Source organism: Emys orbicularis, chromosome 1 (genome assembly GCF_028017835.1).
Source record: "Emys orbicularis isolate rEmyOrb1 chromosome 1, rEmyOrb1.hap1, whole genome shotgun sequence".
Lineage (NCBI taxonomy): Eukaryota > Metazoa > Chordata > Testudines > Emydidae > Emys > Emys orbicularis.
Window position 1 is genome coordinate 353,964,170 of NC_088683.1, and position 26,709 is coordinate 353,990,878.

Below are 26,709 nucleotides of genomic sequence, written 5' to 3' on the forward strand. Positions count from 1 at the left end.
AAGCGCGGCTCGCCAGCGCCCCCCTCTCTTCCCTCCCCGTCTCCTTCTCCATCCTCAGGTCCAAGATGGCGGCGGTGGCGGCTCCTACGGCTCCATCTCCGCCTCCCCCGCCCCCGTCGGGCCCGTGCTGCCCCGGCTCGTGGCCGAACTTCGCCGTGGTCTGCTCCTTCCTGGAGCGCTACGGGGCGCTGCTGGACCTGCCCGAGCTGCCCTTCCCCGAGCTGGAGCGCGTCCTGCAGCCGCCGCAGGAGCCCGGGGACCAGGGTAAGCGGCCCGGACGCCCCCTCCCTCACAGACCGGCGGGGGGGCTGGGGCTATCCCCCCCGCCCGCGGCCCCGGGGGAGGAGCGCACCGAGGGGAAGGAGGAGCCTGGCTTCCCCGGAGTGAAGCTGGGGGGGAGGGGAGACTTCTGCTGTGTCCTTCCCCTCCCACCTCCCCCCCCCGGGTCCAGGGGGAGCAGCTGCTGGGGCGGGAGGTTTCTTTCCCCAGCCCCACCGGAGGAGTCTGTGAGGGGAGAGCTTCCTCATTCCGGCGCCTGCCCCCTCCCCCTGGGCCCTGTGGGGGCTGGGAGCCCCTTCCCCGTGCCCCCCCCCCCTCTCTGAACAGGGGGCGAGTCCCGTGCGCTGCTGCCCCTCCGGGCTCTGTGTGAGGGAGAGGAGAGACCAGACCTGCCCGCCCCCCTGTGCAGATGTTGCACCCCCCCGTGTGTGTAATCTTCATCTTACCCCACTTCCCATTGGGTTGGGGGCTAAGCGTGTCCCGCCCCCTACCTGGACCGGCGGAGGGAAGGGTTACACGCTCCCCTGTCTTCTTTCAAGCTGCTCCTCACTCACGCTGGTCGTCGTCCCCCCCCCCCCCCCGTCCCTCCCTCCAGTAGGTTGCAGGGAATGGGATGTTGACATGTTTAGGATGCCGGACTCCCGTGTTCCCCAGTCCCTGATGTGTGAGGTGATGGCGGGGGAAGGGCAGGGCAACAGAAGAGCCGGGGGGAAGGAGAGATGCACAGAGACCGAAGGGAAAGGTGCTTGTTGCTCTTGTTCTCTGTCTAGTATTGGTGTGGTGGTTACTTGTGCTCTCTTGCCACATAGAGACCGAGGAGCCTCAAGGCGCATGCTCCCCGGCCCCATAGAAACTTCCTGCTGCTAGAGAATCCCAGCTCAGGGTTGCTGCTGGCTCAACAGTCCCGTCTCCCCCCCCCCCCCCCCCCAAAAAAAAAAACAACCAACAATAACAACCCATCATAAAGCTCCCTCCATGTGTATTTATTGCAAATCGGGTCCACAGCATTGGTCTGTTCTGGTGAGAATTCTTTGCTCATGCAGTGCAAACATTGTATTTGTATGCTTATCATAGAATATCAGGGTTGAAAGGGACCTCAGGAGGTCATCTAGTCCAACCCCCTGCTCAAAGCAGGACCAATCCCCAGACAGATTTTTATCCCAGTTCCCTAAACGGCACCCTCAAGGATTGAACTCACAACCCTGGGTTTAGCAGGCCAATGCACACCTACAAACAAAACAAAACATCAGCCAAGGTTCATTTAGTTACTGCCTCCTTAAGATGTCCAGTATCACTTTTTTTCATGTAAACAAGACACTTATAAATGCAGTGGCCATTGCCTGGGTCTTGCAGCCTACACTACTAGTATCTCAAATAAAAGAATTTTTCCTACTTCCCTAAGCCTTCAGCATGTTTTTTTGGTATGTAAAGGAATATTTTAAAAAAGAGGCAGTATACTCAAATTGACAGTTTACTTTTTGTACTTCAAATAGCATTTGTGGTGAAAATTACAAATCAAATTTAAAGTTTTCAATTTTAATTTAAGATCTTGTAAGTTCTGTATTTTTAAAAACTGACTTTTAACCTTACAATAGCCTTTAATTGCATGATTAAAACACTTTTTTTAATATACAGTGATCATCACCAAGAGTTTTCTTTATAGTTTATTAATTGAAAGCCTCTAGCTGTGTCCTATAGGAGTTTATATATTAGATTGTCTATAAGATGTTGTTACGTGATTTCAACCCACTCCTGATCCCATAGATCTGAAGGAAGAATGGAAAGCAAACCAATAAATGTTTTTAATGTCTGACCCAATATTGGAGGAAATTTGAACACTTAAACTCTAGCTTAACTTTTTTAATTTTTTGGACATTTATTTGGACAAGGTGAAAAGGTGCGTGTGATCATGATTATGGTGGCTGTGTCTTTCAGGGAAGTAAATGTGTGGAGATGGAAAACAAAAGCTTAGATGACCATCTTTTAGGGTTTTGGGGGAAACTTGTGTGGTGGTTATGCCAAAAGGAAAAAACAAGCCGTTGAACTACGTTTGTGAGGACTATTGTCCTCTGCATGTGTTGTACTATTTTGTTATCTTATCAAAAGATGCATCTGTATATTTTTTGTAACACTGTTGTGAAGACTAAATTTAATTTCCATTATTTTATAAAATTATTTTTGAGCCTTTAATAATAATAAAAAGCTTTACATGGACATAAGCTTAAAACAAATTTTGTTTCCTGTTACTAAATTGACTGTTAAAATTGGAAAAAGTTAATCCTTTCCCCCTAATACTTGCTGTTTGTTTACTGTATGCAATTCAGCTTGGGTAGCAAAATTAAGCTGGTTAATTTAAATGTCTGTGTAATCAGTTTCACTTTCTGTTTTTATGCACTAGCACACTTGTGCAGTGTTGAGGTTTCAAATAGTGCAGAGTGCATGTTTAAATCCAGACAAACTGTTTTAATGAAACACATTTTAAATACCGGTTGTGTTTAAGAAGTTTTTACAAAACCTATTTTTGGCCCTAACCTACCTGATAGTGTCTTAAAGGCTATTTCTATGCTAGGAGCTAAGGGGGGATTCCCCACTCACATTAATATACTTGTACTAGCTTGAGGACAGCTAGTGGGCTAAAAATAGTAGAGTAGTCATGGTAGCATAGGCAGTGGTGAGTGGCAGCTTGGGCTAGTCGTGGTTAGTATGTATCCACAGTGTTCAGGTGTGAGGAGATGGTTTGAGGAGACTTAGCGCGAATATGTCTAACACAAGCTGGGAATCTTACTCTTACCTCCTACTGTAAACATTGCTGCTGTCTTAATTCAGGCGTAACATTCATGTCTTATTTCAGATGTAGAATCAATAGTAAATCAGTGTCCAGACAGTTCTTTTACTGAGAGGTTTTAACACTTACTACTCACTTAATCCTACCCCCACCCCCCAAAAAAAGAAAATAAAATAAAAAAGAGAGAAAGAGAGCAAAAAAATTCATAGGGAAAAAACAGTGGCAAAATGCCTTATGTCTGCTTGCAGTTTCTTTATATATATAATGTTTTACATGTTGTAACATTAAAAAAAAAAAAAAATTGGGGGGGGGGGGAGTTGTATTGGTGTATTAACAGTGATGCTGTAGTTTGGTAGTGAGCACTCTATCTCAAATCTCTCCAAAAATTCCTTCCAAGCTGAAATTTTTCATAGGCTTATGGCTTAAGACACAGAGCCTTTTGGAGCATATGTGTAAAACTTGTTTAAGCAATTTATTTTTCATTATATTACATTCAAACCTTTATTCAAATGTTCAGGTAGAACAACTATATATGAACTCAATAATGAACTGTTCTACATTCTGTAGTTCTATAAAAGCGATCAAGAAAATCCTGCCTGCTAATGAGTGAGAATGGACAAGCTATGGGTATTTTTGTTCTAAGGAAACAAGGTATAATTTCTACTTTCTGACTTTCTGTTCCCATTATCAAAAAAGGATGTTTAGGGGTGCAAAGGAGAGATTTGGTAGTTGCCTACTTGACTATCAAATAATATTGATTCTGATACGTTACTGTTGAAGTTTAAAAAGTTACTATTGCTCAGTCAGCATTTGTGCAGTACTATATTGCCTCTGTATATGACTATATCAGGAAATATATTGATCACCTCTACACCCAAGTATTAATAGCTTTCTTTTTGTAGTCTGATCTGGTTAGATATTATGCTAATTTACATAGCACCAACAGTATGCTAAGTGCTTTGAAGGCAAGTACTAAGACAAGGCCTTCCCCAAAGAACTGAATCCTTCCTATATTACAGTATACAAATGAAGGATGGGAGATCATGACAAACAATGTGATTGAATGGTGACATTTTGAACGTGCCAAGTCGGTTTCATGATTGTCTCGATTTTATTTTATATTTAGGTAGGATGATGAGGTAAAATGGTGGCCATGGAAATAGCCTGATTCTCAGAGAAAATATGTAAAAAAATAGATCCTTTTAACTTGTGCTGTTAGTGGCTCATTTGGAAGTTGACGGTATTTGAGCAAAATAATGAGACCCCTGGTGTTTTGGTGAATTACTGCTAAGAGCAGGGTCATCCCTAGGAAGGTGCGGGGCCCAGGACATTAGAAACTCGGTGCCTATCTGCCAAGGGGTGCTCTCCACTGGCTCCCCCAGGCCCCACCTCCACTGCACCCCTTCCCCCAAGGCCCTGCCCTGCTTCTTTCTCACCCAGTTCCACCCCCCCCCCCGAGCACGCTGCGCCCTCCCCCCCCCCCCCAGTGCCTCCTGATGCCGCGAAACAGCTGAACGGCGGCTGGCGGTAGGCACTGGGAGGGAGGGGGAGGTGCTGATTGTCAGGGCCCACCAGCGGGCAGGGGGCGCTAGGGGGAGGTTCTGGTAGGGGGGCTCCGCCTTGCCCGTCTGCTGTTCGCCTCCTCACTCCGCTCACCCTCCCGCCTCACCTCTCGGCCCACGGGGGCACCCCAAAGCACGGGGCCCAGAGCGGTTGCCCCGATTCGCCATACCCTAGCGACGGCTCTGGCTAAGATAAATAATTTTGCCTTTGTAAAAAGGCTTCTCCCTCTTGTAATGCTATATCTAAGGCAGCTAGCATTGGGATCATAACTATAACCTTTAAAGCTTGATTTCAAAAGAGGAGAGTGGAGTATATAGCAGAATTACCATATTCTTGATAGCTGCTTGTAGTAGTTGCTTGTGTAGATGCTGCTAAGTGTGTAAACTGGTGTTTGCACTGAGATTTGATAAAAAGAAACCCTATATTGGCTAATAAATAAATTCTTTATAAAGGCAGGGAAATTTCATTAAACTTGATATAAACTGTAGGTAGTGGATGGAGGGAGGGTTGGACTCAAAACTAAGGTACCAGCAGGAGCTCATCCTACAATGTACCTCAAGAACCTAGCCTTTTTAATCAAACTGTTTTTGCTTCCAGTGGCAAAATTGTGCAAATTGAAATGATTTGTCACACTGGAACCGTACTTGCAGTATTGACCACATCATGCAGTGTCTTACTAAGAGTTCCCCTTGCAAAAGGGAGACGGTAGTATGTTTTTAATGTAAAAAATACATGTGACTGGAAGGGAGTAAGAACACAGCACTATGATATCTAGTACAGTATTTAGTCAGAGAAATATCAGATCCTCTCTATTGTGTTTGCAAATAGCTTGAGAGTCAGTATAAATGTTAATTAAGTACTGAATCCCCTGTGAATGAAAATATTAGTAGTGTTAGTTTGCACAACAGAGATCTAATTTTACACATGACTATGCAAAAGACTTGCTGGTTTACCATGTTCCTTGGTGTATGAATGAGTGTAAATGGCATGTTCTGAAGTATGTTAGTGATTATCAACTTTATAAACCTTCCTTAGCCGTACTATATTTGATTTGTACTTGATTGAAACTGTATCAGTAGAAGAATGAATACTCTGGATGTTCTTCCAGCAATGAACTGGTAAGATGTTACTGATGTAAGAGGTTGGTAATCTTCATGAAGGATATTTGGAAGACAAATATGATAGGTACATGTTTGTAGTATATTGCCCTTTAAATTGGGACTTACTAGTGCTATAAGAAAACTGTATAGAGACTTTGACTTCAGTAGAAATTTTGTGCTGCTGCTTGTGATTACATTCTTCTCTAGTCCTTGTTTCCTTCCTTGATCTTCACATATTCAGGTGTGTAGGATGGCCTCTAAAAAATTCTTCCATTCCTTTAAGGTGCTGTAGAAGAGAGAGGTCTTTGAGGTGGATGCTACCATGGTGTTTCTTTAGTCTACTCCTTGTATATTTGCATTCTTGCCCCTTTCTGAACTCTTGTTCATCTAATTTCCTTTGTCTCTTCTGTTTTTATTAACTAGCTGGTCCAGCCTTGAAGTCCCTCTTCTCACATGGGTGATTATCGGCATGTATCTGTTATATTAAGTGCTTTGATTTTGATAATTGTTATAAATAAAGTATTGGTTCAGAGTCCGGAAGTGATGTAACCTAAAAATGTAACAGATTTGCTGTTGTGTATTCGCTTCAGGTGCAACGTAGTTGCATGCTTTTGCTTCCATAGACCTTTCTCTCTCTACGGCTGCAGTTTTTGCATTAGAGAGGGAATTTAAGGTAGAGATACATCTTGAAATACCTAAAGATGTGACAGATAATCTCTGGTAATACATGAAGGGCCTATGCTTTAGTTTTCCTTTGTCTCCACTAGAGCATATCTTATACTATATATGGAACCATAAAGCTGTCCTGACTTCAAAAAATACTTATTTCAAGGAGTTGCCATGCTTCAAAGCAACAAGTAAGCTACTTCACAGATTTCTGTACTCTAACCCCCTCTAGCTTCCCTTTAGCACTGATTCGTGGGAGTGTCTACAGTAGGTGCAAAGGGATAAAACTTTCTGGGTTTTTTTCCTCTGTATCCTAGAGTCAATTTTTGTGTTGGTGTGAAGCTTGCCATTCTTACAATTTTCACACATCTGGATTAGAAGCTTGTGGAATGGATTCTAGTTTAACCATCTCCCAGGTAAAACTAAAAGCAAGAGGTGATTTGACCTCTGTCTTGTAAGTACCTACATGTGAGAATGTTTCAGAAACTGGAAGACTTACTAATGTAGCTGGACATCCAAAACAAGATCCATTGGCTGGAAGCTGAAGTTAGGCATCTTATTTCCAATTTGGACTTGTCTGCTTTTAACAATGAGGGTAATTAACCTTTGAAACAGCTTAAGAAGGGATGGATTCACAGTCACTTGAAGACTTTAAATCAAGATTGAATATCTTTCTACAAGATATACCCAAACACTCTCTTGAGCTACTGTACCAGTTGCAGAAATCACAGGCTACAGAATTTCACCCAATCTTATATGGGAGGTCAGATTAGGTTGCTATAATGGTCCCTTCTACTATATTAATCAATATTAACAGCAATTGTATGCAATGCTAGAAGCAGTACAAGAGTGTCATATGTTGTGGCCAATAACCTGACTATCCACTACTGTATTTAAGGCACAGTGTTTATAGTATCAATATAGAAGTCCCAATTGAAGGGGTGTGACCCATCAGAAAGACAATGAACAAGATCTGACATCTCATTGATAATACTCTAATGTTGGACAGGAGAATTACTGTTAACATCTGTTTCTAGAAGCTTGTGGGATGTGTTGTACTGCTAGAGCCTCTTGGGATGGGTTAAAGAACTGAGCAGATGATTAAGGCAGATGACATAAGCTTCATTGTTCTGGGAAACTGCATCAATCCTCAGATAAAACACCTCTGTTACATTGGTTCAATCCTCCATCCACTGAGGGTTTTGAACATGTGATCTCCAGATCAGTGCACATTGCTGATCACGTCCTGGACTGGGTCTGTGGTCTAGAAGTGGTGTGACATAAAAAATGCAACCTTAAGTTAGTTAGACCACTACCACTTCCAGGCAGCGACAGTATCAAAAAGCAGATTGACAGCTAGAGGAACTGGTAGGTAAGTTCCCATGAGAAGAAAATCTTAAGGGATAAAGGAGTTTAGGAGAGTTGGCAGTTTCCAACGAGGCTATATTAAAGGTGCAACTTCAAACTATCCCAGCGCAAAGGGAAGATAGGAAGTAGGGCTGTCGATTAATCACAGCTAACTCAAGCGATTAAAAAAAAATTAATCGCAATTTTAATCACACGGTTAAACAATAGAATACCAATTGAAATTTATTAAATATTTTGGATGTTTTTCTACATTTTCAAATATATTGATTTCAATTACAATACAGAATACAAAGTATACAGTGCTCACTTTATATTTTATTAGAGATATTTGCACTGTAAAACGATAAAAGAAATAATATTTTTCAGTTCACCTTATACAAGTACCATAATGCAATCTCTTTATCTTGAAAGCGCAACTTACAAATGTAGATTTTTTTTTTTGTTACATAACTGCACTCAAACAAAACAATGTAAAACTTTAGAACCTACAAGTCCTCTCACTCCCACTTGTGCAGCCAACTGCTAAGAGAAACAAGTTTGTTTACATTTACGGGAGATAATGCTGCCTGCTTTTTATTTACAATGTCACCTGAAAGTGAGAACAGACACTCGCGTGGCACTTTTGTAGCTGGCATTGCAAGGTATTTATGTGCCAGATATGCTAAACATTCGTATGCCCCTTCATGCTTCGGCCACCATTCCAGAGCACATGCTTCCATGCTGATGATGCTTGTTAAATAATGTTTTAATTAAATTTGTAACTCAACTCCTTGGGGGAGAATTCTATGTCTCCTGCTCTGTGTTTTACCCGCATTCTGCCATATATTTAATGTTATAGCAGTCTCAGATGATGACCCAGCATGTTATTTGTTTTAAGAACACTTTCACTCCAGATTTGACAAAACGCAAAGAAGGTACTAATGTGAGATTTCTAAAGATAGCTACAGCACTCGACCCAAGATTTAAGAATCTGAAGTGCCTTCCAAAATCTGATAATGACGGGGTGTGGAGTATGCTTTCAGAAGTCTTAAAAGAGCACCACTCCGATGCGGAAACTACAGAACCCGAACCACCAAAAAAAGAAAATCAACTTTCTGCTGGTGACATCTGAGTCAGATTTAAAAAATGAACATGCATCGGTCCGAGCTCCTTTGGATCATTATCAAGCATAACCCATCATCTGCATGGACGCATGTCCTCTGGAATGGTGGTTGACGCATGAAGGGACATATGAATCTTTAGTGCATCTGGCACGTAAATCTCTTGCAACGCTGGTGTCAGGATTCCCTCCCCACTCTGAACTCTGGGGTAGAGATGTGGGGACCCGCATGAAAGACCCCCTAAGCTTATTTCTACCAACTTAGGTTAAAAACTTCCCCAAGGCACAAATCCTTCCTTGTCCTTGGATGAGTACTGCTGCCACCACCAAGTGAGTTAGACAAAGATTTAAGGAAAAGGACCACTTGGAATTCCTGTTTCCCCCAAAATCCCCCCAAGCCCCTTCACCCTCTTTCCTGGGGAGGCTTGAGAATAATATACCAACCAAATAGGTTAAAAAAGTGGGCAGAACTTTATTATAAAGAAAAAGTAAAAGAAGCACCTCTGTAAAATCAGGATGGAAGGTAATTTAACAGGGTAATCAGATTCCAAACACACACAATCCCCCTCTAGGCAAAACTTTAAAGTTACCAAAACAAAAAACTGGAATAAACCTCCCTCAGCATAGGGACAATTCACAAGCTAAAACAAAAGATAATCTAACGCATTTGCTTCCTATTACTTACAATTTGTAATCTTAGAGGCTTAGTTCAAGTGTGGCTTTGGGAGATGTATTTTCCCTGCCCTGATTCCTTGCTGACCCGGAGAGAACAAAGGAACACAAAACAAAAAGCTTCCCACACAGATTTGAAAGTATCTTCTCCCCTTATCGGTCCTTTTGGTCAGGTGCCAACCAGGTTATCTGAGCTTCTTAACCCTTTACAGGTAAAGGAGGGATTTTATGCTACCCATAGCTGTATGTTTATGACAGCTGGCTACAACAGTGCCATGAAAATGCCTGTTCTCACTTTCAGTTGACATTGTAAACAAGAAGTGGGCAGCATTATCTCCTGCAAATGTAACAAACTTGTTTGTTTGAGCGATAGGCTGAACAAGAAGTAGGACTGAGTGAACTTGTAGGCTCTGAAGTTTTAGGTTTCATTTTTGAATGCGATTATTTTTTGTACATAACTCTACATTTGTAAGTTCAACTTTCATCATAAAGAGATTATACTACAGTACTTGTATTAGGTGAATTGAAAAATACTATTTCATTTTTACAGTGCAAAATTTATAATAAAAAATGAAGTGAGCATTGTACACTTTGTATTCTGTGTTGTAATTGAAATCAATATATTTGAAAATGTGGAAAACATCCAAAAATATTTATATAAATGGTATTCTATTAGTGTGATTAATCACAATTAATTTTTTTAATTGCTTGACAGCCCTAATAGGAAGAATAGTAAGAGGCAAATATGGCTCCATCAGGAGCTCTTTAATGACCTGAAAAATTAAAAAAGAATCCTACAAGAAGTGGAAACATGGACAAATTGATAAGGCGAGTACAAAAGAATAGCACTAGCATGTAGGGACAAAATCAGAAAGGAGAAGGCAGAAAATGAATTATATTAGCAGGGAACATAAAAGGACATCAAAGAGGTTCTTTAAATACATTGGAAGCAAGAGAAAAACTAAGGAAAGTGTAGGTTGTCTACTTTTCACTGAAGGAAAGCTAATAACTTATGACACCCAGAGGGCTGAGGTGTTCAGTAATTTTTTCCCTAGAATTGTGGGACTAGTAGGGGCCTCGAGAGGTCATCTAGTCCGATCCCTTGCACTCATGGCAGGACTAAGTATTATCTAGACCATCCCTGACAGGTGTTTGTCTAACCTGCTCTTAAAAATCTCCAATGATTAAAAAATTATTAAAGGTCTAGAAAACACGACCTATGAGGGAAGATTGAAAACACTGGGTTTGTGTAGTCAGGAGAAGAGGAGACATGATAAAAGTTTGCAAGTACATAAAATGTTGTTACAAGGAGGAGGGAAGAAAAATTGTTCTTAACCTCTGAGGATAGGACAAGAAGCAGTGGGCTTAACTTGCAGCCAGGGGGGGTTAAGCAGGGCACTAGGGAAAACATCCTAACTGTCAGGGTGGTTAAGCACTGGAATAAATTGCTTAGGGAGGCTGTGGAATCTTTATCATTGAGTGTGCTGAAGTCTGCTTTCTTGAAATCCATTATCTTTATTGTGCTATTTTCCCTCTTATCATTCCTTAGAATCATGAATTCTACCATTTCATGATCATTTTCACCTAAGCTGCCTTCTACTTTCAAATTCTCAACCAGTTCCTCCATATTTGTCAAATCAAGTCTAGAACAGCCTTTCCCTTAGTAGCTTTCTCCACCTTCTGAAATTAAGTCTCCAATACATTCTAAGAACTTGTTGGATAATTAATCTGTGCCTTGCTGTATTATTTTCCCAACAGATGGTGGTGATGGGGGATTTCAACTACCCAGACAAGTCCTGTGCTTTGGATGATTTTGTTAGTTTAGAAAAAAGCCTCCTCAACCTCTTCTTCCTGGTGAGGTGGTTTGTAGTAGACCCCTACCAGGAAGGAATAAATAGGAATGTCTATTTTGTTTCAACCTTACCAAAAATATTAATGGTTACCAGATACTCAACACAATTAATACTAACAAGGGGAATCGCATTTCAAAATAGGGAAAGAACAAGAAAAATATTATTTAGATAAGTGAGATGTAATCAGGTTGACAGGGCCTGATGAAATTCACCCTAGATGGCTTAAGGAGCTAGCTAAATCAGTCTTGGAACCGTTAACAATTATTTTAGAGGACTCATGGAGGATGGGTGAAGTCCCAAAGGACTAGAAAAGGTCAAACATAGTTTAAAAAGGGGAACAAAGAGGACCCAGGGAATTATAGACCAGTCAGCCCAACTTCCACATCTGGAGAGATTCTGGAACAAATTATCAGCCAATTTGTTGGCATCTGGAAGATAATAGGGTTGTAAAGAATAGCCACCATGGATTTGTCAAGAACAAATCATGCCAAAGTAACCTAATTTCCTTCTTGACAGGGTTACTGGCTTAGTGGATGGGGGAGGAGCAGTCTGCTTTTTGATGTAGGACTTCACCTACCCACATATAAATTGCTCAAATGGCACAACAGCAGAAAATTCAAAAAAACTCCAAGTGAGTACTGCTTAGGATGGCAGTACTAGAGCAGACAAAAGGAGAGTCTATTCCCAATTGAAAGTTATTTCGGATTAATGTGAGGGTTTTCTTCTTTTTTTTTTTTTTTTTTTTTTTACTGGATAAACTTTTTTGTGTCCCCATACTTGTTTCAAATTATCTGGCATCTCATTCTGCGTTCGTAAGGCTCTTCATTTCTGGATTTTATTTTGTTTAAAATTGCTTGGGAATTTCAGTGTTACAAACATTTTTAAAATGGGTGAAAATCAGTGCAAAAATTAACTTCACAGTTTTCTGGGAGAATATTGGGGTTAATATCGGGATGGGGGAACGGGGAGAAAAAGCAACAAATAAAAGTAAGAGTTGACAGTAAAAGCAGTTTAAAGCTGTGGTTTATTTCATGAACTCTACATTAATTGTACATACACATGTGTATCTTTCATTGCACTGCCTAATTTAGTAGCCTTGCATTTATGCTTATGTTAAGTAGATATTCAAGAAAATTCAACAGATAATTTATTAACATAAAAATTATTTTCATATACTTGAGTGGTTCAAAATTCAGGTGGAAATTGGTAAAGACCAGATAATAGCTTTCATAAAACCTGCACACTTCTTACTAAAAAAAGAGCTTTACGTTTTCATTAATCCACTTTGGAAGCAGATTAACTCTAGTTCAGGAAGAGTGTGGATGCATCACCATTTTGAATTAACTGTTCTGCTTCTGGTACTTCTCCAACTGCTATCCCACACTGCACTGCTGCACACGGTGGGCCTGATTCACTGTGAGACCTCTAGTGCTCCGAGTCTGGAGTTATCTTGACCCGATGTCACCTCCCTGTTTGAATGCTGGCCTACAGGTAGGTGTGCCCCTTAGTGGTGCCAGCTCATGGTGAGTTCACACACTTGGAGTCCATTCTGATTTTAGCAGCCATGTCCTATGTGGGCCTTTCAGAGGTCCTGGATGTCCTTGGCCTCTGAGAAGAGGAGCAGGTCTAATCCAGTCTGAACACAAAATGCGAAGATACATAAGAGGCTATCAGACCAAATGAAGGAGAGGGGGCAGTCCAGGACTTAGTGCAGTTCCACAACAAAGGAGTGGAGTTCTGGCAGGGTTATAAAAGTACCAGGTATAGTAATACCACCTCTAGCAGAGGTCACAAAACTCATACCTACTATGAAGAGCCAGACTGGATTCTTGCAAGGGAGTCCATCAATGAACCCCAGCATGCAAAGACACCCAAACAGGACCTCAAGTGGGAAGATTGCCACAGCCAGCCAAGATCTATTCAACTTGCAAAACCATGAGGCAGAGAGAGTGAAGGAGACCCTGAAAACGCAGCCAGAGAACCAGCCTGACAGTACTTGGGAGGGACCTTTTCCAGTAAGGATTGTGTGCTATATTATAATACACACATATAGGGGGGTTTAAACAACTTTTTTTCTGGGTATCATCAGGGTACCACCATGTTGGGTGGGTGTGAGCTGGTATCCCCTTTCCACTTGGCTTTTATCTTCCCATCCACCTGACATGTTCAAAATGGCATCCTTAAGCTCCAAAGTGTTGTTTGTCCGAAATCTCAAATCCCATAACCATCAGCCAAATGTGCCCGCCCCCTCTTTCTTTGCTGATTATTGCTCCCTCCCTCTGTTCAAGATGGCAGTACCATAGGGATTAAAAAAAAAAAAATCATACACATTGCATGGTAGGCATGTTTATTGTAGCTACAGATACAGAAAGAGAAAAAGCAATAGGAAAAGTACTTTGGCTCACAGTTTGACCAATGCCCCGTACTGTAGTCTGAGGTAAATCTCCCACATTTGTCTACAGAGACATTTCAAAATGCATAGAGATTGTAAGGCATTTGTGGCTGTTTTAATCACACACTTACTATTGTTAACCCCTAGGGTTCTAAAGAATTACTGCAAAAGTATTTATTTTGCAGGGCACTTTGTGCTAGTCTGCAGATATTTTAAAAGAGAACTTAAGGAAAAGATAGTGTTCTAGTTTGGCATTTGCACTGCAAAAAATGCAGCTTTCTTGTGGTTGCCTGTATAAGAGGTGGTTCCCTTCCATTCCTGTACCAAATTTGGGGGCACCATTCTGGCAAATAACTGTGTTGCATATCTTCCCACTTTGCCCATTGCCTTTTGAACAGGATCCTTTTCTGCCTTTTGGGGATGCTTCTTAGGGTAACATCCTCCAACCTAAGGAAAGCCTGTAGAGGTGCACATGCAATTACTAACTTGTTCTCTGCCTCTCACCCCTCCCCCAGGCCACCACCAAGCCAGCATTGGTAGAGGGGTCCTGTACAAGGGGGTAGCAAAATGGAATACATTTTTACCATCTCCAAACTCCCCCTAGACTGGGTTGAGCCCATGGGAATAAAATTCCAGTTTGAGGAAAAAGCAATAGTTTATCAGTGTTGGCATGGAAACTAGAACTGGGACAATAACTACTTGTGCTGTTTCTCTGCCCTTCAGTACTTGACACACAGCAGCCCCCCCACACAGGAGCATTATCAGAGTCTGAAGACATGGCAGATCTTTGGGGGGGTGGGGGGGGAAGACGTGTTTAGTCATCTTCTGCCTCTCCTGGGATGTAGCCGTGAGGTCACTAAAGAGTGGAGGCAAGGTTTCTTTCACCATGATACTGAGGAGGAGAGGGAACTGACGAGGGATCTCATTGCCAGTTCAATAGTACAACATGCAAGGCCATGCACTTAGGGTTTAATAGTAAGAATTTCTGCCACAAGCTGGGGGCTTATCACTTGGAAGTGACAGACGAGGAAAGACCTGGGTGTGTGGGTCGATCACAGGGCGACTATGAGCCAACAATGTGATGCAGCTGTGAAAAAGGCAAATGGAATCTTAGGATGTATTAAGTGAGGTATTTCCAATAGAGAAGTATGAATGCTATTGTGCAAGGCACTAGGAAAAACCTCACTTGGAATACTGTGTACAGTTCTGGTCATCCATGTTCAAGATAGATGAGTTTAAACTGGAACACATGCAGAGAAGAGCTAGTAGGATGATCAGGGGATTGGAGGACCTTTCTTATGAGAGCAGACTGGAAGAGCTTGACTTGTTTCATCTAGCAAAAAAGAAGGCTGAGGGGGGATATGATTGCTCTCTGTGAATACATGTGCGGAGGAGCAGGAGAAGAGGAAAATACTAGGGAGGGTGAGAGCTACGTAAGCTAAAGGACAATGTCGGCACAAGAACAAATGAATATAAACTGGCCATGGACAAATTCTAACTGGAGATTAGAAGAAGGTATCTAACCATCAGAGGGGTGAAGTTCTAGAACAGCCTCCCAATAGGAGTTGTGGGGGGCAAAAAACTTAGTTAATTTTGATAGCTGGACAAATTTCTGGGTTGTTTGTGATGATGGGGGCTGAGCATAACCATCCTGGGGCTCACTCCTGGTTTATGTCCTGTGTTCCTAAAGCTCATGCTGCAGGATTTCAAGTGGCCACCGGCAGAGGTCAGGAAGGGATTTCCCCCCTCCACACCACGCCGCCAACCCCCCCCCCCATTTATTCTGGAAGGGGTTTTTTACCTCCTTCCTCTGAAGCATCAGAATATAGCCATGGCTGGAGATGGAACATTGAAGTGGGGGGCTTCTGAGATGGCACTGAACAGTCTTTCTCTCAGGTGCTTGGCTGGCTAGTTCTTGCTCACATGCTCAGGGTCTAACTGATTGCTATATATGTGGTCAGGAAGGAATTTCCCCCCAGCTTAGATTGGTAGTGAACTTGGGTTTTTTCACCTTCCTCTGCACCATGTGGGTTCAGGTCATTTGCCAGGATTATCTTTCTTAAGATCAGGCACTAGTGCATTTCAGTTCTTCCTATTCTCTTCTTGTGGCACATAATCTAGTCTCTTGTGGGTTGTAGTACTTTGGTCTCATTTCAGTTGTTGGGTTAGTGTGCGGGTGCTGAGTGGTGTTGTTGGCCTTGATATTCGGAGGTCAGACTGGATGATCTAGTGGTCCTTTCTGACCTTAGACTCTGACAAAGAAAAGGATATGCGGGCACAGATACTGGAAGAAACGATGCAGAGGCAGACAGCCCTGGTGAAGAGCATAGTGGTACTATGTTCATGGCCATCACTTGAACCTAGCTTTCTCCTGCAGCTGCTTGAGAATACTGTATGCTGAACACCCCTTCCCTTCCCCTACTACAGGGAACCGGTCCTTTGCTCGCTGTCTCACACACCAAGACATAGAAAAGTTTTGACCCATTCCCTACCTACACGTGATTGTGACCTCATCAGTACAAACTTGTGCGCTTAGCACTTCAGGCATGCCTGCTGCCATTCTGTTGGTTTTATGTTTTCACTGTATAATCATTAAGGATTTCATAATTTACAACTGTTAATTTCATAAAATGTGTGTATGAGGCATAATAAAACCCTTGCACAAAGGTATGTACATTTTTCACCACTATGCCTAGGCCTCATAGTAGTAGCACGGTGTGTCCCTGACCTACTCAGCCTCTCTGGTGGTTCATAATGGTCAGAAAGTCTCCATCTCTGCCTCCCACCCTTTGGAGGGGTTCTCTTCTTGCTCTCTCAGATGTCGTGCAGGTACTTTCTGCATCTATCACACAAGGCAAATATTGCTCAGCAGCCCCCAGCCTTGTCATGATGCACTTCCACCTTCCCTTCAACCTTCCAAATGCACACTTCACTGTTCCTCTGCAGCTACTCGGTATAGTTAGACAGCACCTTTCTCCTATCCAAATGCACAGTAAAAGGCTGTATAAGTCAGGGTAGCAAGGGTCTCCACGATGACAGTAGGAAGTCACAATACCATTAGTGTTCACAGTGGTTCTGGAGGAAAATTTTTATTTCCCATTGCAAAAAACAGATCTGAGTTTCTAAAGAGCCAGGTGTTATAGACCTTTCCAGAGCACCCCACATTAGTATAGGCGAACCTTCCACGGTGTTCAACCAGGTCTTGCAGCACCACAGAGAAATACCTCTTTCTGTTGACTAACTCTGAAGGCTGGCATGATAGGCAAAGAATGGGCATGTAGTGACCTGGGATAGCAATGCCCTCTTAGTAGCACACAATAGCCCTGAAAGTTGATCTACCATACTTGTTAGCAACTGACTGGTAGCAGTTGTCAATGGTGAGCTTCCTGATAGCAATGGCCATGTGCTTTTTCCATGCTCGGGGGAACCTTTGTATAGATGTTCTGTCACTGCATTTCCAGGGTGAGCTCTGCACAGACTTCTAGGAAAGTGTCCTATGTCATCCAAAGTTCTGCTGCTACTGCTGGTCATCCTGGGTCTGCATAACTGTCCCATCCCACCAGTCAGTACTAGTTGGCCAAGCCCAGAAACGGCGCTCTACCAAGAGAAGCCATTCCAGAAAAAGTTCATATAACAATTAGCTGATTTCAGGCTCTGCCTTCTCTGCCAGTATCACCACAGCACTGCTATGGCTTTTTCCAAGTCATCCAAAGATATCCAGCAGTATGACTGCCAATATACATGTGCATCAGCCTGTTTGTATTAATGACTACCAGGATTGTGGCACTCGGCAGTGTTCCCTCTATGATATCTGGCAGTGTTTTGAAAATGGCACTGGCTCTGAAAAGCCAGATGAATGAGAGGATGACACAAAGGGAACTATAGGAATTTTAGTTTGATCCAAGTCCCATAATTTCATTGGCTTCTGGTAAGTATCCCACAATGCACCACAAGAAAAATAAAATCCCAGAATACAGAGCCTAGCAGCAGCGGAATGTTGCACCATGTGATGTCTGCCCAGAATATTGTGTGCTTACATTGAAAACATGCAGTGCTGTATGGATGCACAGATTCAAAATGAGGGCATGTTAGCTGGCATAGCAAAGCAGTGTGGATCTGCTGCACTCAGAATTATTATTCCTGATGAGTTAAAATGGGGGAAAATAATCCAAAATAACATTCAGGTGTAGGCAAGCCCTTAATGTTAAATAACAGTAGCTGAGCTGCTAACTATCATAACCATAATATAATTAGGTTCAACATCCATGGGGAAGTTAAGGCACCAAACACTGACACAGTAATCCTGAACTTTTAGAAAGGGAGCTCTCAAGAGGAAGAGTACCTTAAAGGGTCTACAGTAAAAAGTAAAGAAAGCAAAATCCTTAGTTGTGACATGTATCCTACTTAAGAAAACAGTAGTAGCCTCAGGAAGCATGCATACCTCTGAACAAAAAGGGAACCAGGAAGGGAACAAGTAAACCAGCATGGGTAAATGGCAAAGTTTGTGAGGTTATTTGAGCCAAGCAGAAATCCTCCAAAATTTGGAAATTAAACTTTTGTGAAGCAAATAAGTGAAAGCATAAATTACAGCACCCAGTATGTAAGAGTGGAAAATAGGAGGCCTAAGATGGATTTTTGAACAGCAAATACTAAGATGTGAAAACAAATTCTTTATGTATATTAGAAGCAGGAAGCCTGGAAAGAATTGGTGGTTCTGTTGGATTGTCAGGTTTAAAGGGAGCAATTAAGTTAAAGATATTGCTGAGAAGTTAAATAACTTCTTTGCATCAAGCTTCACCACTGAAGATGTTAGGAAGATACCTATCTCAAACCTGCTCTTTTCTGGTAATGAAGCGATGTACTATTGGACTGATGTATTAAAAGTGGCTGTGCTGGGACAAACAATTTTAAAAAGCAATGTCACTAGGCCCTGATGGTATCCATCCAAGTGTTCTGTAGGAGTTTAAGAATGAAATGGATGAGATGCTAATAAAATGTGTAGTCTTTCATTAAAAACTGATACTATACCAAAGAATTGGTAGATAGCGAATGTTATACCTATATTTTAAAAAAAGATCTAGTGGTGATACAAGGGAATTATAGACCAGAAAGCCTTACATCTGTACTGGGTAAATTGGTGTAATCATAATTTAAAATAGAATAATAAAACATCTGAAATATTATAAGGTCTAATCCTTTATTCAAAGAAAAATCATATCCTGCTAATCTATTAGCATTTTTTGAATGTGAATAAAAGAAAACTGCTCAACACAACTTACTTTGAATTTCAAAAGATATTTGACAAGTCATTAGTAAAAGGCTACTAAAGAAAAGAGATAGTCACAGGGTGGGAGGCCAAAGTGGTGGTGTAGATCAAAAAGATAGGAAACCAATTTTCATCATGGCAGAAGGTTAACTAAGTCTGGTGTTTACAGTATTTATTAACGTTTTGGAAAAGGTGGATGTGCAGTCAGGTAGAAAAAAATTGCAGATGAGTTACTCAGGTTAGTTAAGTCGAGAGAGGAACTTCAGCAAGGTAGGTGAATGGGGAAACACACTGTAGATGAAATTCAGAGTTGTAAATGCAAGTAATTACTCCTGGGGAAATTCTGTGCCAAAAACCTAAAAGTTATGCAACAAAAATTAAATTCTTTTCACAATATTTTCAAATGCTGCAAACTTCTGCATATTTTACTTGTCAAAATAACACAATATAATCACCAGTTTCAATTATTTTTGGTCATTTATTTAAACATACCTGTCAGCAAGTATGTCTGTAACAATACAGACAACAAAAAAGATTCCTTACTAGGCATATTAATACAGAATTTTGAGTAGTAATTTATTTAAACTACAATACAGAATGGTATTTCTTCCACCCCTCAGATGCAGTGCAAAAGCTTGGGGGAGTTGGATAATGGAGGAGCTGAGGGAGAGGGAAGTAATTGCTGGGTAGGAGTCTGGGTGTGAACTTGGAGGATTGTTGTGTATGAGTGGGAAAAGTATGGAACAGGTTTTTTAGGGGGATGGGGAGGGACTGTTAGGGAGCTTCCCCCATGCAGACCGTGGCTGACCCCCTAGCTTCTCCCATTCAGTCAGGCACATCTGCTCCTGTCCCTGTATGTCCTGGCACCCCCTATCCACATGTGTCCCTCCACCCCCATTCATACACCCCTCTGTTCCTATGTGGCCCTGCACCCTCTTCCCTGTTAAAAAAAAAAAAAGTGATTAAAATAATTAAGGACCTGGAAAAAGCTCTCATTAAGAGAAATTGAAAATACTGGCATTGTTTATTTTAGAGAGGAGACAAATGTATACAAAAATGTGTGTGGTTGGGAAGGTGTATTAGGAACTTGTGTTCTTCCGGTTTCCATAATAAAATAATGAGGACGTTTAATGAAACTGAAAGGTGGCTAATTCAGACTTGATAGAAGGAAATACTTTTTCACAAAATGCATAATTAGACTATAGGATTCATTGCCATAGGATAGAATTGAAGCCAAGAACTTAGCAAGTTTTAAAGGGAATGTTGGTCATTTGGATAACTAATATCCAGAATTACTATAAAAATACTTAAATTAGTGATATACATATGTACAGGCCTAAGCCAGTCTCTAACTATTAAGAGTTAGGAGGACTAGATACTAATCAGGTGGCAGATTATTCCACATCTCCTGTGGGGTTTTTTGCACCTTCATCTGAAGTAACTGGGCAGGCCATGGTAAGAGACAAGATACTGGACTAGATGGACTACAGGTAGGAATTCTTACGACACTTCCTACGTTCTCACCAAATGAAAGAAAAACACACTGGCCACAACTATAAACACGCCCTCTCTCACAGTTTGTTGTAGTTCTGACTTGTGTCAGCTAAGGTGAGAGGGAAACTAGATTTTTTGGTCTAAAAAAGATAAGAGGAGGAAATTCACTCTCATTCTGGATATGTATTTGTATGGTGTACTGCTGTCTCACCCAGAGTTATTCCAGGGGTTGACGAGAAAGCTCTGATATGGCTCCATTTTTTTATTTTTATTTTCCAGGATATGCAAAGCGGTGATTAGCGACTGCTCCTCTACCTCCAGAACACTCATCTGTGGAGTCCTACACGGCATCATGCTCTTCTCCCATTCTTGTTAACATCTACGTGCATTTATTGGGGGTGGGGGAAGCTGTGAGAGACCATTGTCTCAAATACCAGCAATGTGCGGATGATATCCAGGACGTCATCTTTATCTTTGGTACCTAGCTGAGATAAATGGCTGCATGTGTAGGCAGTTGGCTGAAGTTCAACCAGGGAAAGAGATGGGATGTTGATGGGCATAGTGAAATACTTGTAAGACCTAGCATCCACTATCAATTTACCCTTCTGTGGAGGAGACTACCTCTAATTTTTCAAATTGGTCTGCAGCTTATGGGTCCTCTTGGATTCTTTACAGATGCTGGATAATGGATAATAATGGCCCCCCAAAAACATAGCCTTGGCTACCTCATGTGAAGTAGGGAGGAAAATTAGATTATCAACCATTGGCCTGTTGTGACTCTGGTGATCCTCTTTTAGGAGGTGCTCTGATACTACAGTGATTGGCACCATTGCAAGAACTTGGCTGGATGATAGTAAGAGCAATGTGTTTTTATAGATCAGTGGTTCTCAAACTTTTGTACTGGTGACGCCTTTCACATAGCAAGCCTCTGAGTTCGACCCCCCCCTTATAAATTAAAAACACTTTAATATATTAAACACCATTATAAATGCTGGAGGCAAAGCGGGGTTTGGGGTGGAGACTGACAGCTCGTGACCACCCCCCCATGTAATAACCTTGTGACCCATTGAGGGGTCCCGACCCCCAGTTTGAGAACCCTTGTTATAGATGGACCATTGATCTGACTCAGTATAGCCTTTCTTATGCTCTGAAGAAGAGTGGCAAGATAACAAAGAGGAGGCTTACAAAGTGATGTGGAGGAATAGTATAGGTGAGGATATGATGCAAGTAGGGAGAGAATTTCAGATTTGAGGAAGAGAAAGCGAGAAGATAGAAAACAGGAAAGGTACACACAAGGAAAGAGAAACTTAGCTCCACAGAGACCATGCTGCTTAAATTGGAGAAAGCATTGCGTCCGAGAAGGGGCCAGGCACATGAGGCATGTGGAAGCAGAAAGATAGCTATGGGAAGTTCTAAGTACCTGAGTTAAGGCACACAAAAAATAGTGAGCCTGACACAGTTTATAAATTTGGTCCTTATTAGATTTGACATTGCAATACACTGTTCCGCCATGTTTTTGCAATGAATTCTGACGTGGTTCTTAAGTAATTTTCACTAAAGACAGAAAAGAAGAGATTACTGGAAGTACAAGAAAAGCCTTGTTTCAAACTTCATTGGCTGGTTTAAAAATCTCTGCAAGAATTATCCCTTCCAACATTACCAATATGAGACACCCTGGATAGCAGATATAGTTTCAAAATTGATTTGGCAAAATAACTTCTTACCAACATTTTCACACATGTTCCCCTGGCTTGTGAGTTTGGTACTTTGTGCACAGCTAGGGTGACCAGACAGCAAGTGTGAAAAATCGGGACGGGGGTGGGAGGTAATAGGAGCCTATATAAGAAAAAGACCCAAACATCGGGACTGTCCCTATAAAATCGGGACATCTGGTCACCCTATGCACAGCAGTGTTCACTGCAACCTTAAATGTTTGTGTGGGGGAAGAAGTTGGTTAAGGAACAGTGGCTCCAGTGGATCATTTTGTTTTTTGACCACAGAAGTTGAGACAGTAACCCTGTTCATGTCCTGTCTCTGCCTTGCCTTTGTCATCCTTGTTCTGTTAGATGGCTTTTAAAGTTCAACAACTTTGTGTTCATTTTGTTGTTGGGCCTGTTGTCCCTTCCGGTGGTTTCTGGCTCTGTTTCTATCTCTCTAGCCCACTCTGTGCCTCATTTATGGTTGTCAGCTTCTGAGCTGTGATGTATCACTTCAGTTGCCAGTCGTTAAACTGACTAGGACTGAAAGCAAACACAAACATTTTAAAACATCTAATGTGTTGTATCATTTTTGTGCTCACCAAAAAGTGTGGCTATTCCATCATCCTTTGCCAGTACTGCATTTTAAGAATTGTACAAAACCAAATGATGATTTTGCTGAAATAATGTTATCACATAAATATCAAAAGTGTTTAAACATCAGTCATGTCCACCCATACTATTTTTGGTCTATTGTGAAATCTGATTTAAAATTTTTTTGCTTTTAAGTAATCAAAGTAGCCTTCATTTATGGATTATTTTTAGTGCAATGAGTAAAATAACAGTTGCCCTATCCCTCTGCTTCCTCTTCCCCCGCTTTCCTCTGAAACTTCCTAAGCAGTTAACTTGATAGGATTACTCATTTTCATTTACTAGAATCATTTTTAAAACAAATTCCTTCTGCAGAGGCGTAGTATCCATCAGATGAATTGGATGCTTATAAAATGGTGGGCAAGCCTAAAATGGAAAACTGATCACCTGCAAACGTTCTAGTTGCTCTAGAACCTTCTGTCGAGGGGGTGTGTTTCCTGCGTTCAATAGGTGGAAGAGAAAAAAGACATGAAATTACCTGAAACGGAGATGTAAGTCAGGCGAAGTTCCTTCGACTGCAGTGTCAGTTAATACTGATTGATCTGTTTCTAGGGAGAATAGGAATAGAAGATCCTACTAGACCTATCCCCAAACCATGAGAGAAATTCAAGGTATAGTAGCACCTCAGAATTGCGAACATCAGAGTTACGAACTGACCAGTTAACCACACATCTCATTTGGAACCAGAAGTACACAATCGGGCAGCAGCAGAGACCAAAAAAAAAAAAAAGGCAAATACAGTATGGTACTGTGTTAAACATAAACTTTAAAAAAATAAATAAAGGGAAAGCAACATTTTTCTTCTGCATAGTAAAGTTTCAAAGCTGTATTAAGTCAATGTTCAGTTGTAAACTTTTGAAAGAACCACCATAATATTTTGTTCAGAGTTATGAAAATTTCAGAGTTACGAACAACCTCCATTCCCAAGATGTTCGTAACTCTGAGGTTCTACTGTATGTGTTAGATGTGGTCTGGAAGGGCTAGATGATGAATTTTGCAAAATATTTGTGCAAGGATTCTATCTCCTTCAATGTCACAATATAGATGTTTGGAGCAAGTGCATGGAAATAGAACCTGTGCAGTTGGTCATAGGCAGTATTTGACCCGTACTTGGGTATGTGATTTCCTTTTTTGGGCTATCCAGAAAGAATGAGTAGGCTTAGACCTAAAATCTTCTCAAAAGAGTGCAGATGCAAATTTCCAGGGAATCCCTGAAGATTATAACCAACTCTCCTTGGGAATTTTCTGATTTTTCTGGTTTTCTAATAGCTTTGGCAGAGCACTAACAAGTGAGTGGCAGAGGTTCCCAAGATCCTTCTGTCAAAACAAACATTACAAGAGTGCTATAGCTTAGCCTAGCAACTGCTCTAAACGTATTCATGGACACGTTAATTCTCAATAGGAGCAAGCAATGAATAGTTACCCCTCAGTGAATCTCCTTGTAATGAGGAAGTTGACAACAATAGCTAGTTAAACAATGAAATGCTTAAATGCCCATGGATTTGATTAATGCAAGCAAAGGCATTTCATGATCTACGGAGGCTGCGCCACCTAAGTGGGCTCATAGAGGAGGAAGAGTGAATATTTTTCTGAGAAGAAAGGTCAAAGAGTGCTAAACATAGGTTTTTGTTTGACTGAAATTAATTGAATAAGAAATATAATGAAAGACGTAAGATAGTGTTTGTCATATACTTTACCATTGGCAAGATTACATATTCAGAGCATTAGAAATATTCCCTCACTCCAAGAGCAGACATTTTAAACAACCTGGACAGGGCAGTATTGATAACCTTAGAAACCGTTCAGAAAATGGTGGCCAACAAATACTAGAGATAGGAACAAGAAAAATCAGCATCGATGGAAGTGGATAATCACGAGGCACTGTGACCGGGTGCCTGGATGGGCCACCCTGAGAATGTTCTATTCCTTGCAAAAATAACAGGAGTACTTGTGGCACCTTAGAGACTAACAACTATAACTATTCCTTGCAGTCTGCCCTGAGTACGGCATACAATCCCCCAAACTGGCGTTTTATTCTATACTTAGATTTACCAAGCGAGTAACAAAACAGCTTCTGTAATACACACTAGTTACCAAGAAGCCAAATACAGTCCCTTTTAAGCATTCCAGCCCTTGACTCCCATCTAGACAGCCAAGTCTAATATAGTGAGAGGTTATTGAAAACCTGATTTACCATATGTGAGGTCCACCAATCCCAAAGGACCAGACAGTTATCACCGGGTCAATATGAGTTTCAGATCTTACCAATAATCACGCAGATGCCAATCCTTTAGTAACTAAAAGACTAAAGGCTTAATAATAAAAGGAAAAAGAAAGAGGAGAGTTGCTATGATAAAAAGAGCTGTATACATACAGATGTGTAAAGTCCTTAGGTCAGTTTCATAGCAGAGATGGTGAGGCTGCTGATTTGTAAAAGTCTTTCTGGAATCAGTTTAAAAGGTTATAGTCCAATAGGCAGTCCAAGTGTAGAGTCTGTTCAAGTTCTTCCATGAGAATTCCAGGGTAATCCAAGGTAAACCTGGAGACTTCCCTGTTAAAGTTTAAGCAGACCTGAGATGAAAAAGATCAGGCCCGAAGCTTCCTTTATTGTCCTGTAGCAAGCTGATAAGCCTCCTGTCACAGCAGGACTTCCCCCCCTCCCCCCCCCCCAAGGAAGAATAGGCGGTGCAGATAGTTGCTTTGAAGCTAATCTATTTCCTATGCATGCATAGTTAAACTAGTTGCATTCATTCACATAAGGCAGGGGCTATCAACCTTCCTGGACTACTGTACCCCTTTCAGGAGTCTGATTTGTGTTGCGGATCCCCAAGTTTCACCTCACTTTAAAATTATTCGCTTATAAAATCAGACACCAAAATACAAAGGTGTCACAGCACACTATTACTGAAAAATTGCTTACTTTCTCATTTTTACTATATAATTATAAAATAAATCAATTGGAATATAAATATTGTACTTAGATTTCAGTGTGTAATATGTAGAGCAGTATAACCCAGTTATTGTCTTATGACATTTTAGTTTGTACTGGCTTCGCTAGTGCTTTTTATGTAGTCTGTTGTAAAACTAAGAAAATATTTAGATGAGTTGATGTTCCCCCGGAAGACCTCTGCGTACCCCCAAGGGTACATGTACCCTTGGCTGAGAACCACTGACATAAAACAATTAACTGGTACTTCACTATAGCATAGATAATCAAGTTGAAGACAATATAGATAATATTATTAGTTTCCTGCAGTATCTTACAGCTTTGAGGTTAATTGAACTACCTGCATGCGTAATATAAGGCTATTAAGACATGAAAGGGAATTAGCATCTACAAGCTAATCTGGTTACGTTGTTAACTTCTAACAAGATATAGGTAAACACAGACAAATACATGTCGCATCTACCTTTGATTTCTATTACTACAAATAAATGGGTTAATGATTCCTGGTCTAGTACGTCTCTTCGAAATTCACATACAAGTAAATTGTCTTGATTACATTTTAATGTCTTTTGTTGAGGAGTTTGGTCAAGTTGGGTATGACACGTCTGTTGGTGTCACATGTACAAAGAACTGGGACATTAGAGACCCAACCTGGTTCAGGCTTTTAGATGCTGCTGCCATGTAAATGTTACATAATAACTAAAGGACAGCAAGAAAAATCTGAAGCGTAGAGGTGTTCGTTTATTTTACATTCAGCTGCAGGTGTTTAACAAATAGTTGGCTCAAGGTATGCTAAAGAGTATTTTAACATTAAGATTACATTCAGGAAATTCAGTTGGAGGGCATGTCTAATGTACAAGCCTCAGGAAATGACCTT

At 41.2% G+C, this 26,709-nt stretch overlaps 1 protein-coding gene across 1 annotated transcript in view; it reads left to right on the forward strand.

Annotated features, from left to right (window-relative positions):
* Nucleotides 1–44: 44 nt before the first annotated feature.
* RSF1 (remodeling and spacing factor 1) overlaps nucleotides 45–26,709 on the forward strand; it is a 113,088-nt gene continuing 86,423 nt past the window's right edge. Inside the window, exon 1 of the mRNA XM_065407081.1 lies at nucleotides 45–264. Coding sequence (XP_065263153.1) covers nucleotides 66–264 — 199 coding nt within the window. The 5' untranslated portion in view covers nucleotides 45–65. The remainder of the gene's footprint in view (nucleotides 265–26,709) is intronic.